The following is a 17754-nucleotide window of genomic DNA, read 5'->3' as shown; positions in this document are numbered from 1 at the left end:
TAACTCCTTTTGATAAATCTACTTAATAAAGTAATTAATAAATTAACATTCACTCTTAAACATTCCCTCCTTATTTCATTGCAAGTCTATATTAGCACGTGCTTTTCTTGTATTCTAACCTCAACATGTTGCGTTTTCTGTTTTCTTTTTTCTGTTATTCTATTTTCTATAGTTTTGAAAATTACGAACTATGGCTCATCGATAATCACGGTCTGTTACCTTAGCGTTGGTCAGGAAAGTACGATGAATATAGTTGAACGAAATATTTATTTCTGACGGAATAATATTTCTGTAATAATACTACGATACTGTGATTATTGAATGTATATGTTTAGAATGACTCGTTTACATCTATAACTGTTAATATAACTTCGAAACCTTCGTCGAGTTAAAAAGCCTGCTTTGGCAGTATTAAACGAGGTAGAGAGAAACAATATAGGTCCTTATACTGGTATAAGTTTGTTAAATTCTTATTTTAAAGCTGTTAATTTAAAGCCAGTTAAATTTTTTTATAATTTATCGATAGAAAGGGAAGGACATTTTGTTTGTTTGTAGACGCATCGGTAAAATTGTCCGTAAAAATAGGTCCTTGGGTATCCATTTAGCTGTGGTTGGCCTTCAGCATGCCTCTGGTTTAGACGTTCGGATGTCGAGAAGCAAGTTAGAAACTGTATTCGCACGAGAAGAATGATTAAACGAGAATCTTCATGAATGTATTTGTTACAATAAAATTGGATATGTTGCTTGACTTTATCGAGAAGTAGAATGATAATATCTAAACATACATTCCATTCGCTTCGAATAACGCGATTGTAGGGTGTTGAAAAACAATAATCGATGACATACAGTATTTACGAATGTTTCGCGTACATCTCTAATCTGATATTTTTACTGTCCTTTATATTTTCGATGTTTATTGACTGATGAGTAAGGAACTTCTCATTCATGCATTTCTGTAAAAAGCAGTATTAAATTCTATAACTCGAGATGCCATGTGGAGCATCGTGTTGACAATTTCTGTTGGCAAATTATTACTCGTCTTGTCGATAGTTTCGAATAACATCGAAATAAATAGCCAGAGATCTTACGTTTCTATTTTACGTTATTAATTTTACGTGTCTATTTTCCAACATTTCGCGACCGTTACTCGCGGTTGCAATGATTAGCGCGAGATAGGTACTTGGATTATTTCATCGAATAAAACAGCGATTCACACCCCATAGATATGGGCTATACCCTGGGCTATGAAATTGTGAAAAAAATTGAACGACGCAGAAGTAAGTAATTTAACTATTTTGTTGCAATGTGATATGCTTATTGCGAAAGAGGTTAAAACCGCGCAAGTAGATCAATCATTTACGTTCTATTATTTTTCAGTAAGCGTTTTTCAGTAAAATTACCCAGAGAAACACGAATATCTGAATATCTCTATACGGATATTCTGTTCTCTTTGTTTAACACTAGCTCCGACTAGCTTCTAAAATACTTCCGTTTAGATTCTTTGCGGTACATGCTAACACAGGGCATCGTTCTATTTCATTCGATCTCGATGTGTTTCGGTCGCTTCCTTTGCTTCCTTATGCTATATACTCCGACTTACAGTTAATAACGGTAATTCGAGTGCTTCATTTTTACGACTGTGCGAAAAAAAGATTTTCTAAAGTATGACCAATTACATCTGTAATAGTAATGCATCGTAATGTACATATCGTAATGTATCATTGTGACCTAAATGTCGTGAAATCTCTATTTTCGTAAGTTTAATGAAGATTCAAATATCGATGAAACTTAATTTGAAACACGATATTCCTGTACCTTAATTAATAGATTGATCATTTAAATTCGTAGTAATAAATCGTGGCATAGGCACTGATCAGATATAAGCACAAATCAAATGATACGCAATTGGACATGCTTTAAGGGGGGTGGGGAAGCAGGACAGTTTAATGCGCTCAAAAATTAGTAGTACTTTAAAGGAATACCGGCGAAAAAGTAAACGTTTGATTAATATAAGACTTCGTTACTTGTTTCAACACATTATAATTCACACACTATGTGAACAGCATTAAATTAGAAGAAAAAAAGGAAGTCCCTTATATAACTTTGCGACGTCGTCATTCTGAAGTAATTTTTTTTTAATATGATCTTTTGGTGTGCAGGATTCCAGCCGAATGGGGTTAGACATAGACATAGAAAAATCAAAAGGGACTTAAAACTATAACATATTCCCTAGACACTGACGTTTAAACATTTCAATATTTTTGAAAATTAACAAAATGATAGTCATTCATAGTTGATCTATCGAATTTTTACGAAAAATTTCTATTCTTTTTGTTAATATCTTTTGAAATTGTTTAAAATTTAAAAACAATCGAACATCAATATCTGATAAATGTTATATTAAAGATATCTGCAACATTTCTTAACAATTGGTCCATTAGATCTCGAGACATCTTGCACACCGTTTTTAGAAACATAATGTCGGGAAAAAACAGGTTTAAAGTTTCGGAACGTAATTAATATTAATTTTTCACTAATCAGTCATTGCAGTCTCATACATGTGACCATTTGCTTTACCAATTTGTCTTTAGATTATTGTACAGCTGAATATTTATCTACGGGCGATTCGACCTGTTTTAGAGGTTTTGCACGATCGTCTATTACGTATTTTTAACATTTTTTCATCGAGTGTGACACATAATACAACAGCTATTGGTCTCATGGTTAAATTCATAGTGCTTATATTTAATAAGACTGTTGCGACGGCAATAATACGTGGAAGACGCGCCTCGCCGTCCTTCTTGACGATCCAAAAATTATAAAACGAAACATCAGACGATCGTGAGAAATCAAACAAAACACATCAGATGACGTAAGACGGTTTTGGTGCTCAGACAAGACACGACAGACGTGAACTAGAACTGGAAGACGCAAGACGGTAAACGAAAGACGGAAAACTAAACGAAAAATGGCAATGGAGAAAACGATACACCGCACGCACCCACATCATAATCGTAGAATAAAACGTAATTACACCACAATCTGCGCTTTATTACCACCTAAGTGCTCAGTGTCTCGTAAGGGATTCGGCACACTGAGAAAAATGGCAGCACAATTACACCATACGCTGCCCCCTCCGCGTGGAGCTCATCCACATCCACGCGGTGCAACAAAGACACTGGAAAAACCTTTGTTAAAGATATTAGCAGCAATATAAACAGCAATTTTGGCGTTTGTAATGCCGCTAAATAAACTTTTTATCTGGATCTAAACGCTAAATAGTATTGTCAAAATTTCGTTTCAATTTTTGGTTATATATATACATATATATTAAAAAATCTAAAGAATCTTGTGGTCAACCATTATCACAATATATAGGTCTATAAATGATGTATGTAAAAAGGAACGAGTAGATCGAGTATGCGTGTAATGAATGAAGTGTGGTATTGACTGTGTATACTTATGTAATGTAATAAATGAAAGAGTATTTGAATAGGTCAGTTAGAATTTAGAATTGATTCAGAGTAAACTCGTACGAGTGACGTGAGAAAGTGTAAACGGAATAAGTTATATTCCATCGATAATTTTTTACCCTCGGATATTGTTTGATAAATATATAATATTGTAGGAATGTTAGGTAGGCAACAGAATAAGCAGCGATGTAAATATAAAAATGATTTATTCTAAATTAAAATTTATTCTCACTCTCACTCGCTATATAATATCTCAATAAACTCTATGACTGTTTATAAAACACTCACTCACTCTTCCGCGTCCTTGCGCTCTTATTTAAAACCTACACTCCGTCTTCCTTCATACTCGTGCTCTCTTTCTTAATCACGCGTTTCTCACGTACTTCTAACAGCCTTGCCACACACGCATTTTTCATTTTTCATTTTTCATTTTTCATTTGCATTCGATACTGTCATAAATATCCCGTTCATACGATCGTTGCACGCGGTCACTCGTCCTCCTGCACGCACTGCAGATAATGGCCTGAACGCCTAAGCCGAACCCGTGAACGCTGTTTATTGCTCTTGTTTGTTGCTCGCTTTCGAAGAACGGCCCAGGCGTTCCCATGCACTCTATAGTCATACCCACACAAAAGATGCTGTCATTGGCATGACCTTCTACAATATTTTTCGTTTAACTGTAATATCCACGACTAACATATATAATATCGACTCCTCGACTTTTCTCATATTACGACTTATAGAATCGCTTTCGTATTGATAGACATTCAAAAATAGGTTGTTTTAAAGACTGGGACCTTTCGCATATTACCTTTAAGACGCCAGGCTATTATTTCAGACAAAAAGAAAATCGATTTTTTTCGCAATTTCAAACTGTTCTGCCTTCGACAGCTGTCGTTAATAACTTGAATTAATATTTCATCGCGATATCTTTCAGTTTCATGATACTTTTTATTTCATCCTAAATATTGTTGGATGACTAACGTTTTCGTTGACCCTTAGTCACTAGAAGGATCTGGCCGATAAACGCAGACCAATGTCAGAATCCAAAAACAATTGACTCATTCTTGCTTTCACTAAGGGCCAATGGTCATCTCTCCCCCTCCCAAAAAACTAACATTATATAAGCACCCGCAAAATTTGCGAAAGCACAGTTTCAATACAGTTTTCAGTTCAGTAGTCAGTTCAGTCAGTTCCTGTTTCAATTTCTATTTTCTTTTTTTCCTCTCCGCCGACTTGTATTTTTCCAACGTAGCCTTGTTGCTAGAACCCGTGTTGTATATTGAAATCCGGGTTCCAACAATATTGCGGTCTAATTTTGTATCCATATTCTAGTTCCATTTTATTTAATTTTTTTACTTTTTATTTGAAGTTTCTTCTATCTGAAATTTAGTAATTTTACAATTTTCTATATATGCAATTTCGTTTATGCCGAAGTAATTTATGAAGTGTTGCTATATATAAAGAAAATTGATATTATTATTTTATAACAGAATAAATATTAGGACGGTATTGGAATGGTTGTCGTACAGTTAAATTTTATTATATACAGCTAGATATGATCTTCGTGAAATTACACGAGTATTAAATCCTTGTTTTTAAGAAATCTTTCCTCAATCTTCCGCATGCATAAAGTGCTCCGCAACACGCGCTACCATTTTCTATCGCGGAAGCTTTTTTCTTTCAAGTAAACCTACTATTGAATATTAATTTTGCCATTTTCCATTCTCTTATGGCTTCCTTCTCTTATGGCACGTAGATGTAAATTTCCTTTCTGTTATAATGCTGCACTGTCTGCTCGATCCATTTTCAACTGTATATCGTGTACATGTATAGACACAGGAAATTTACAAATATTTTAATTTTACGATAAATCTACCATAATTTATTTCAATTCCTGCTCATTAGGATGCTCATTAGGATGAATAAGTATTTTGTTGTAATATGCTGTATCGAAAGCTTAATTATTACTCGATGTATATTTCTTAATAAGGGTTTCGGAATATGTATTATTAAGGAGCATTAATTATAATTTGAATTCAACGATGGAAAGGGTATGCGTATTTCTTTTTTCTATACGTGTGTAGAGATATCAATAATCTTATGAAATTCTCAAAGCATCGTAGTTGCGATCATTTTGACTTTGATACTTTTGAAATTCGTAATTTTGGAGTTTTATCGTTGCTAAAAGCAACGATGGGGATTATTAACGATATAGTTGTACGAGTAGTTACTAGCAGTGATTACTGGCATATAAGTTTAATCCCGCGTGCAATCATATTGACTATTTACGACTAAAGTATATAGCTATGAGTGATGTAGCGATATATGTTGTGATTATTTCTTGCAATATCCGTCTAAGATACGGAATTTATACAACTAAAAATCGACATTTATCTTATGATCTAATTTTCAAGATCTCGGTATATACCGCCTAATATTTAAATTTTCTTTTACTCGTCACTGTAAGTCAATAAATCTATTCGATAACACGCCTGTGTCTGTATTTGAAATATCAAGTGGCTTAAGTGGCACGTTTATTATGGATCACGCGACATTTACTACACGCGTTAAGTGTTTCACACATTGGAGGTTTATAAAGTTGATGTTGGAAAAATACGTTTAGTCTAGCAGGAAAATCAATCTTGTATACGAAATGTGTGACAGAACTACGCGCAAAGAAAAGTTCCGAGATACAATGCACGTAGTTTCCGCGTAAATGCAGATTGTAATTTAGGCATACGGGGGCGGGGGGACTATGTCGCTCACCCTCTTTGACTCTCGGATCGGCCAGTCGTTTATAACAAGTTCGATAGAAACGAGTAATGAGATTATAACCGGATTATAACCTTATACCTATCGGGCCTGAAAACAAAATTCATATGGAAAATTTTGTATCGTTTAAGGTGATTTCGTGCATTCATCATCGTGCAGCGCGATTCTTTTTAACACATTCAATGGCATACATTTTTTTTCTATGGTGCGCTTAGGAGACCGCGATAAAATTTCTATTATTCTTAGGATATAACGATGAATTATCAAACAATATGAGCAAATTATCGATGATTTCTATTTACTTACGTTATTCAAATTCAAAAAGATCAAAATAGTTGAAATAGAACAAATATCATAAATATAAAAGATTAGTATCGCCGGTCATTGATGACCATCGTGGCAATCAACGTGTTTCGAAAAGCGTATCGACTTCGTTGCAAAATGCCTGACATTCAAATCTTAATATTAATTGTTTTTGACATTTCATTTCAAATAATACTTTATTCGAAATGCCACGAAGTACAAATTCGTTGTATAAAATTTGTAACTATACCGGTGTAATTTATACAAAATATTGCTCTACAGAATCACAGATTGTCACAACGCGATTGAATTCTGGACGAGTTCCGACGGGTTGTAAATTCGTCTCGCAATCTCGGTATATTGCTCGCCAAATTAATATTGGCTACCGGTTTCAAATACGTCCCGCCGAACTATAAATTATTCGACAATCTTGATCGATACGAATTGTTTCGTAACAATCGCGATAAATATGCAAGGAGGTTGAGAGGAAGACTTCTCGAACTTTAGAGAAAGATTGGATGAACTTATGGACGGTTATTAGCGACTGACGGCGAATCATCGTCTACGAAGACGACCTATCACTCCGTGATTTTTTTTTATGTCGATTGTAAAGAAAATGGAGAGCCTGACAAGGGTAGACGTTCCCTGACTGGTAGTTTCACCTAGTTCGTTTCTATGGTTCACGAATCGGTTATCCCGAGGAGAAAGAACGTCCTTTGAGCGACGTTGGTAGCACTGGTCACTTTCGATTCCAAAAAGCTGGTCTAAGTTCAATTTTTCGAGTGTAAAACTGTCTTTCGCTATTACGACACATTTATCATAACAAAATTAACGTTAACATTACATTTCGATGCATCAAACGTCGCATGAAATTTTGAAATATACTGATCAATTACTGAAACGTTAGGTAATCAAAGTTGACGAAATTTAGTGCTTCTTTATGTTTTCTTTATGTATATATTTAAGATTCACAGTACGTTCAATGTGCCAGCATATCTTGTACTTGAAAAATTTTATGTTCTAAATATTTTTTCCGTAAATTACATTCTATAAACATAAACTTTGCACGTCGACAATACAAGATAACGTTGAATTTACTCGTGTAATTCTTGTTCCACGATATCATAATTTTCATCGATACTTTAATAGAAGATTTAATAGTAGAACTTTGATTGGCAATGGATTTGTCGCATAGTGGCGATTTTGCTCGATTACGCCGACAAAATTCAAAAAATTTGTTTTCACTATATAGATTTGTTAAAAATCTATATAATGCATATATGGAATATGGTAAGGACGACACGAAGAAATACGAGTGAAAAATTCAAAAAGATTTATTCCACGCGAAGATCTCACGTTATGGATCTCGTCGTTAGATTTCATCGTTATGAAACGATCGAGAGTTTTTCGCGAGTTTATCGGAGGCCGATGAGGCTCGTTTGTCGGTAATTTTCTTACAATAACGTACTTTTTTTTATATTATACTTGTATAACCATAACTCGTAAGATTGCTATTTATTACAAACAAACGATACGAGAATGTTATCGTAAAGAACGATATTAATAACTTGCAAATTTCATTAGAAGAAAAGAAAGAAATGTTTGATCTCGATTCAACGAGAAGTAAATTTATTATTAGAAGATAAGAAGAGACACATAATCTCGTTTTCTCATCAGCACGAAAAAGTGTAATAAAGTAATTGAATGAGATAATAATGGAATCAGATATTACGTTCGAATTCCTTAATTAATATTGTTATTCTACGCTATCATTGGAATCCGATAATTAATGGCAAAATTATTGTTAATTACTGTCGAAAAAAATGACATTTTAGAACTTGCATATATGCAGCTTCAACGGCATACGTACGTCCGACCGGCCGCTCAGCCGCAGATTCTCCCTGGCGCCGGCTCTGTTTCGGTTCAGACTGTCGCACGGGAGTATCTGTGCGTTTCGTATGCTCAGATGCAAAGCAACGCAACTAACGCAACTGAGCAACGTACCTCAATACTAAATAACAAATTACTGCTCATATAATAGTAATTGTTTATCGCCATGACAACCGATTAACAGGGAATTAATAGGCTTCCGGTCGGTAGTGTTAAAAAGACTGTGAATCAAAAATGAATTTCAACGCTAGGTAAAATACGCGAGGTAATATTCAAGATATTTGAAACGATGTTTAAGATGTGAGTTTTCTTCGCATATTCACAAGACAGGGGCGCTGGTGTTTCAATCAGGCTCCATCGATAATGAGTTATAAACATTAAGAGTTAAGCCTGACGGGTGATTATTTCATTTCGTCACGGATGATAACAAGTATGCATATCAAGATCGCGCGAAGCACGTAAACAAAGGAACAGTCTTGCCAAGTTTTTCTCCAATCGAAATAACTTCTATCCTTTAACGAATATGTAGAATATCGGAAAGTCATTTTTAAGCCTTCGAATATGACAATTGCTCGAAACGGATATATAGTATATCGATTTGAATGCAAATATTTCGCTGCCGTTAATTAGTTGGCCCGAATCAACGATAATTTAACCAGCTGGCCGAAATTAATTTTCATCGCATTGAATGTCAAACGAACACAAGCGACACTCGATACTGAATTTCGTTAGACCGAAATTAGCCAATAGCTAATTAGATAACTTAAGGCTTCACTAACAACGAGCCAGCAGAGGTAGAGACTAATCGGTGCACGCCGTTATTCTCGTTAGATATCAGCGCCTAAGGGACCATAAAACAGAGAGTGATGACGAACACAGTGAGGAATTCTCCGAAAAGCTAACCAAAATATGAAAATATCCTTTGATTCGTACAAAATTTTTGGATTTTGGAGATTGCTGCTTACGAATTCAAAGTCGAAAGTAAAAAAAGAAGAAAAGAAAAAAAGAAAAACAAAACGATGGCACTAAAATGTTGGGCAGATATGTAAAAAGATATTAGATTGGGCCGAAACACGATATCCATGGGTATTCCAAATCGCTGATCATGAATTCAGAGTCAAAATTGCAAACATCTAGATGGCGAATCCAAAATTCAGGATAAATATGTTAAAAATAATATTGTATTAGTCAGATTTTCGGTTTAAATTTTCAGACTCGTTAATTACACATAATTGAATTTAAAGTTTGAAAACGTTAAACGAAAGATTTTATTATTGCCGAAGCAAAATTTTTCTCAGGTTAATGATCGTAAAAATTTATATCTTTTCTTAATATTCCATGAATATTCGTTGAATTTTTTAATATTTGTAGTGACCAAGTTCTCACTCTCGCCAATATTCCTACTTGAAGGAGGTTCGAGGACTTTCTCGCAAGTCCTCGGTGAAGCCACGACCTCCCTTAAATAGAAGTTCCTATGCCACCTAAGTATCCCCGGTCTAAGGTAGGGCCTGCTAGAAGAAAGGCTTACCGATCAGTCCTTTCCTGTCGTCCTTCTACCTGTTACCCTATCGATAGCAACGACGACCACAGGGTTACCACCAGGCCAGCACCATAGGACACCAGATCATCATATGGAACCACAAGAGACAACACAGTTCGTAAGAAGCATACCATCCGAACACACCGAAGGAATAAAGAGAAGCTCAAATAAACATATAAACCCCCGTGGGGGGGATCCCGATATATTCATTCTCAAGAATATCAGCTCATATAATTTGAAAACATTCTTGAAGGAAATTATAATAAATAATATTAAATTGAAACCGAGAATTAGCATAGAATATTTATCTAACAGTATAGAATATTTTCGCTTCTACAAAACATTCCTAATATACCGAAAAGCGTTATAAGCCGATTCGAATGAAACGATTATCTATGAAAAATATCTTCGTTTGCCTTTCTTTTTGAAATTTTCATACTGTAATTCCTTCTAAACAATTAAAAAATTTTACGAGATGATTTTAATCAACTCATAAATGTCCCTAAAGAAAAAGAAAATGTACTTTTCTCGTAAGTATTCAACCTTTATCTAAAGTATTTTTCATTATAAATAATAACAATGACGTAAATGCATATTATATAATAATATCAGGTGAATTCTTATTCTTACATATTTTCTTCTTATATATCGAAACAAACTGTGAATTTCGATAAAACGCCAAGATAGCAGAAAAGCCAATTATTCTGACGTACTTTCTGATATTGTACATTTATCTTAAACATTTTTTTTTCTTTCTTTTTTTTTTCTTTTTTCTTTTTTTTTTTGAACATCTTTTCATGATTCAAACTATTTGCAAGTAATTGAAAGGGATAAAATTAAATGTCACGTTTTGTATGCGTGTACGTGGGATATACGTTGAAACAATATTATAGGTCATTGTCTGGATGACAGTATCTTTTATGTATGGGTATGAATATGGGGTGCATGGGGACGCTTGGGCCGTTCCTCGAAAACGAGTAACTATAAACAGCGGCCTCGGATTCGACTCGAGCGTTCAAGCTGATATTTGGAGTGCGTGCGGAAGCACGGGTGACCGTCTGCAAGGATTGTATGAACGGAATATTTATGGGAATATCGAATGCGAGTGAAGAGTGTCTTACAAGAAGAGTGCAAGTCCTTCGAGTCATTGATTTAGTTGAAACTTTGCAGGTTTCTTGGTTTAGTCATCCAGTTCAAAAAAATGTATCATGATATAAGGGCAACTACTCGACAGTTTTTGAGATATTTATGATTAAAGCTTTATTATTCTTTACTTCCAGATTTATCTTGAATAGTTATCAAGTGTCGTTTTGGCTTAACGGAGACATATGAAAATTCCTACGCTGAAGGCTTGGGGTGTTCGATCCCGTTCGTAATTAATTGTTTTTTTTTTTCAATCTATTTTTCATTTTGTATTAATTTTTTGGACTTGCACTCTCCTTGATAGAATGTGAGGGTAAAATATGCGCATTAGGATGCGAGGGAATCAATTTGTTGTCAGGGTTAAAAGAGAGGGGGGGGGGAGAGAGGGGAGGCGAGAGAGAGTGTGTGCGTGTGAGAGAGAGAGAGAGAGAGAGAGAGAGAGAGAGTCGAGAAGCATCGAGTCAACGTTTATAGCATAGGCATAAGAATAAATCATTTTTTATATTTTAATTGCGTTTATTTTGTTACCCGCTCAACTTGCCTGCAATATAAAGCCAGAGATTTTGCTATGCGTTGTTCAGGTGCTACCCGGAAATTTTAAATGAAATCTTTCTATATTTTTTTGTATCTTTTAATACATTAATACGATATATTTCAAAATATTTTCTTATATTTTAACATATTTCCATTATAAATTGAAATATCATTGGCATTATCTCTATGCGCTTTGCCTAGGAATTAAGTTATGTGGGCGACTTACATTTATCTTTGTGACATCTCGCGACTCATTTTTTAAATAACGCATAGTATGTGCATATAAACGAGCATGTTTGCGATTTGAAATCGTATTGGATTGTCAGGAAAATTAAAATTGAAAATAGGAAAAACTTTGGCGGCAATGGGTTTGTATTCGATTAGCGTTTTTTTTTTAAGTAATTTTTTTCAACTGCTTTTCAGCGGGAAAAAAATGTGATTTTGTCTTATAGGAAATTTAAAGTGCTCGTGATTAATTCGATAATAGAACGGAAGAAGTAAACAGTTCATACTTCACTCAGCGAGACGAGTTAGTAAATGTGAATAAACTCGTTCACATGTCGCGTGTAACAAATGAAATGAACCGATACATCGGAGAAGTATGGCTTGAAGACTCGAAGGGACTTGTATTATTCGCTGAGAGGAATGAAAAATGTCCGCTGAAATAGATTCTGTGATCAATGCTTTTCACGTAAAGCCGACTTTAATTATTTACGAATATTCGATATCGGTAGTTTATTCGCAAAACATTGAACGTAAATAAAAGAATTAATTTAGAAATACATACGTAGACTCGAGGTTGAAAAGCTTTTATCGGTTGTAAATAATGACAAAATTACTACAATGAATAGAAAATGCAGGTTGTACAATATTGTAGGGAATATTAGAAGGAATATTTGAAGATATTTACCTATGTTTTGCAAATATGAATTTTTTATTGCAACGAAAGGAGGACATATCAAATATTTGTTGCAACCAAGAAGCTTTGTTCTACGTTACTTCTATAAATCTTTGAATTAAGATTCAATTGACCTATTTACATTCAACGTATTGCACAGAAATTCACACGCGATATCGAATATTCGTGAATAATAAAATTCGATATATTTTACGTCGATAGGTTGATCAGATATTTTTTTATTCTTCTCAATGAATACTATAAGACCTTCGAGTCTTGCACTTATCAAATATCCTATATAACTGTTTTAGAATCGTTGTAATTAGAATGTAAAATCGATATAATATCGATTTTGAGAAACCAAAACCAAACCCGATATGTTTACTATATTAATTCTAGATATTGATTCTAGATAACAGTTATTCGCAATAAAAATTCTTCCTAACTCTTTGAAGAATCGATACCGATATTATATCTATTTTCAACTCTTGCTTTCCATCGTTTAATTTCTTTTTTGAAAAATTTCTCATCTTTTTCGACGATAAATTCACCGAAATGCCATATTTTTCATGTTTACAGCATATCCAAATTTTTATTGCTTCTATTCAACAAATTAGATAAGACGTAAATTAATGATAGCCAAGCGATATTTTCTTATTCTCTATAATATTTTCTTATCTTTCTTTTCGTTTCTATTTTTTCTTGCTTTTTTTTTTCCTTTTTTTGTCAATTCTATGAAAAGCTATTTCTTTCCTTAATTGTTACATTTACCGAACCCAGTCAGTAATATGTAACCAAATCTATCTAGCGTTTGGTATCGGAAAAATGTGAGTATTTAAAGAAAATTGAAGTCAACTGTTAAAATCGGTATATATTTTCCAAACAATCCAATATTTGTTCTATTTACTTTCGCGATGTTTCGGAAATGTTACTTAAAAAATCCCCTTATGATTTACAGATGTCACCAAAGAAATGGTCCAAGAATACGTTTGGTTGGGCCAGAGCTGAAGTTTTAGGAGCTTTGGTAAACGCCGTTTTTTTAGTCGCATTGTGTTTCGGTATTACCGTGGAAGCGTGTAAAAGATTTATCGAAGTAGAAGAAATACACGAAGCAAAATTGCTTGTGGCGATTGGAGCACTTGGCTTACTAGTGAATGTTATCGGACTGTGTTTGTTTCATGGTGAGTATTATCTAGAACGATATTACATTTAAATGGTTTTCTATTTTTCTTTTTTTCTTTTTTTTCTTTTTTTTTTTCTTCTTTTTCCTTAGATATCCTTAGATCTAAATTGACAATCTCAGACACTATTAATATTCATTATGTCATTTTGAAAGCAAATACAAACATGCTATTTGTTAAATGTATTTGGTTAAATTTGCTATTAATTGATTCGCGTCAGTTCCGTAAAAGGGATATAACATTATTAAAGTCAAATCGTTTCCGTTGAGATCGTGCCTAATCTTATTTTAATCAGGAAAATCTTATCGATTCTGCTTAGTAAGAAAAAAATAAAAATTATAAGAATTTTATGTTTCCTTGTGGCTCGATGTTTGTTGATCAATTCGTGTAGCGAGTAGTGATTTTTTGGAATGTAATAATAAAAAAATGATCCTTAATTATTTAAGAAGAAGGTATCGATATTGTCACTACGAAAGTATTGCTATTGATCGCATTTTGCACGGGTTTGTTAAGTTGATACTAAGTCTAACGGTTAACAATTAATTTTATTTTATTTTTCATTGATTTATTTCGCGTTATATAATATTGGAGATTCAATATGTTTAAACATTTCCGTAAGATTTCCAATTTCCTGCAATATCGTAATCATTTTGCGAGATAATCATCGAGAAATTTCGGACACGTTTAACTTTCACTTGTGCGCGTGTGTGCGCTTGTGCGCGCGCGCATTATATAAAGCATGAATTTTACATGAAATAAATTTTATTATGTAAAATATAAATAAAATATAATAAAATGAGAGGGCGCCTTGAGGCGCTATGAGGAGCCTTCTCCCTGCTGTGAGGTCAAACGCATTTCGACCTATCATCTAACTTAAACCTAAATAAACCGGTCATCGACACTGAGAACAACATCGAAAAGGCTTCTTTGCTCGTGTCAGAAATCCTTACGATCATACATACGATTCTTACAATCTATCATAACCGTGATGTAATATCGTAGTAACGGTGTAAATCGAAGAATCGATATATTTTGTCAAAACCAATTGTTTAATATTAACAAAAGACTTGAAACTACGTTACAAAATGTTACGTAAGCAATTGCCTTCGGTTATATTTTATCCTTTTTCACCCTCTTTTTCACTTATGCATTCATCCCTAATTCTTTTTTATAATAGAAACAACCTCACAGTTACATTAGTGTTTGTATTTATATGATTATCAGTAAGATAAAAGTAAAGACGAAATTTAACAATAGCGTAAAAGTGGACGTGTTTTCAGTTAATGATGCGAATCGCTAAAAATATGGAAAAAATCGGAAATTTTAGTATTACCGGTAATACCACATGTGTTAATGAATATTATCACGTTATCGAGTCTCCAACTTACGCGATGTAAATTGTAAGAATTAAAATAAAATTACTTATTTTATACTAAAGGCTAATCTTTATGTATCTTATACTATTTCCGCTCAGAATTCAATATAAATCCAAAATACGGATCCTAAATATATATTTTATTTAAAAACATCAAATTAACTTCGAAATTCTTGAACTCTCGAAATATTCATAGTAAAAAATACATGTAAATCATGTATAGTTAGACGTAAAAGGTTGTTACACGGATTATAACGAACAGAAATTTATTTATAACACAGGGTGTACCATGACAAATGAAAAAGGACAAAATTTCGATGTTTGGCAAAAAATATTTGATCATTATTCGAACCATTAAAATTTAGTAAATATAACGTAATTAAATTTCGATAAGTTTATTTGTTTGAATAATATACAGTAATTACGTAATTCACATGGTACTCGATTAATGCATCGTATCGGGTAAATTTTTTGGCAGCAGAAAACATTGACCGATCGGTTAAGCGACGCACAGTGGTTAAAGTGAGGAAAAATGTTATTTTGTTTAACATTTAATGTATACAGTTTTTTTTATTACAGTTACATAATAGGATAGTCGAAGGATCAGAATCAATACATATTCTTTGTAAATACCATTAACTTATAAGACAATTATAATGTAGAAATTAGTGATTAGAACGCCTAGAATTTTACGCTATATTTTAGGTCGAATTCGAGTACATGGAACTTAAAAAGGAAAAATCCAATTTTGTAATTTCATTAATGTAAGAATGGAACGAGTGCGGTCCTGAGAGAATGCTAAGAGTGTTTTGGACGTAGGACGAAAGTAACCTCGTGCAAGAGGAGAATGCGTCTTCAGAGTTTAAAGTACCTGGACCACTGTGGGTGAGGTTGCGTGGGAAATGCGTGATTGAGAAAAAAGCCTGGGTGTTAAAGAAGACAGAAGACAGAAGACAGAAAAACATCTTTTTTCTTTTTATTTTCCCTTTATTATTTGTGTCTATTTAAAAATATTTTCAAACATTTGTACAATGGCGTTTAACTTTCGTTACTTTAAACGGCAAGTACTACAATTACCTTGGTTACATACATACGAGAGATGTTATGATTTCGGTAAGTCTTTCGGACGTTTACGTTTTAATTTAACTGTGTCAGCATAACAGTTGGTCGTTAATGGATTTGCGTGGATGTCGATTCTAGCTTTGTGCTTGTTCGTCAAACGCATAATTTCCTCCTGTACAAAGGGAACGTTTAGTGATTTACGAATTGTAGGAAAGGATTTCAGTGAAACTATACTCTTTTTGCTTCTGAGTAACTTCTTTATTCTACGTATGCGGGTCGGATAGTGCCCCAAAAACGCATCCCTCCCTGTTTTATAGGGCTTGTCCCCTCTCCGTTGCCTTGTCTTCGCGTGTCCGTAGCTTCTTCCGCTGAGCTCCAGTCCAGACGTCCCAGCTTGGCGTCTAGCATCCCTGTCTGTGGCTGTTGTCTTTGGGCCTCGGCGAGGCCTTCCTAGAACTCCAACGAAGAGCTTTCTCCCGCCGGAAGACAATGGTCAGCGGTGAAAGTTGCCCACAGAATGTCATCATTTCTGATATACTAAAGATCGTTTATTATTGTACGGAGGATTTTTGCTCGTTTGCTTTCCATTTTTTGGATATGCGACTTTGCTGCCATTCTCCAGAGCTGGATTTCATAGGTCCAAGTTGGTTTTATTGCACACTTATATACGAGAAGTGTGTTGTTCGTGTTGGGCTTACTTTTTCGTCACAGCCAGTTCATAGATTTGTTTCCTATTTTAATGTCTTTTAATTTTCTGTTTTATATGTTGGCTCCATGTTAATTTCTTGTCTAAATGAAGACCCAGATATTTCACCGAGGTTACTAGTGGTATGGTGCTGTTATATAATTTAAGGTTAGTCGTTTGCACAGGTTTTCGTAAGGTGAAGATGCGTGCGCATTTAGAGGCGTTGACTTTAATTCTGTTAGTATTTAACCAGTTTTCCACTTTTACGATATGATTTTGAAGATTTAATATGGAAATTTCTGTTAAAGAGATTATTAACATGAATGGAGATTATTGCAATGTCATCTGCAAACGTGTACATTTGAGTCTTTTCATCTGTTGGGATATCCGCCGTGTAGATAGTGTAAAGTAGAGGGGCTAATACACTTCCTTGAGGTACTTAAACTTGAATTGTCCTGACACGCATGTCAGAAGCAGTGTCTTTAATTTTTACTCCGAAGCTTCTGTTTTCTACGTAAGATGTGATTATTGTATGTATCGATGTGAGTAGCAAGTGTTGCAATTTTTCAAGCAGTCCTTGGTGCCAAACTCTGTCGAAAGCTTTCTCGATATTTAGAAAAAGTGCTGAACAGTCTTTTTTTTCTTTTCTCTAATGACTGGTCGATTAGTTGCACCATGCGATGACTTTGTTCGGTGGTGTTGTTTTTTTCAGTAGCCGAATTAATGAAATTAATTGGAATTAATTGGAATTAATTGAAATTAATTCTTTATCGTTAACAATAGCGATGATTCTTTTATGTATCACTTTTCCAATTACCTTTGCTGGTATCTGCTAGTATGTTGGGGTTTTTTCCAGGTTTTAGTAATGTTATAATTTCTGCATTTTTCCATTTCT

The 17754-nt window shown here is 34.0% G+C and overlaps 1 protein-coding gene across 3 annotated transcripts in view; it reads left to right on the top strand.

The window, feature by feature from the left end:
* Positions 1–17754, top strand: part of ZnT63C (solute carrier family 30 member 1) — a 121794-nt gene that overhangs the window by 62147 nt on the left and 41893 nt on the right. For all 3 annotated transcript variants that reach the window (XM_017903879.1, XM_017903863.1, XM_017903871.1), the window contains exon 3: positions 13515–13737. In XM_017903879.1, coding sequence (XP_017759368.1) covers positions 13515–13737 — 223 coding nt within the window. The remainder of the gene's footprint in view (positions 1–13514; positions 13738–17754) is intronic.

This window comes from Eufriesea mexicana, unplaced genomic scaffold (assembly GCF_001483705.2).
Source record: "Eufriesea mexicana isolate 0111107269 unplaced genomic scaffold, ASM148370v2 scaffold4744748238, whole genome shotgun sequence".
In the NCBI taxonomy this organism is placed as follows: Eukaryota; Metazoa; Arthropoda; class Insecta; order Hymenoptera; family Apidae; genus Eufriesea; species Eufriesea mexicana.
The sequence above is the reverse complement of the archived record's forward strand: the minus strand, read 5'-3'. Positions and strand labels throughout refer to the sequence as shown.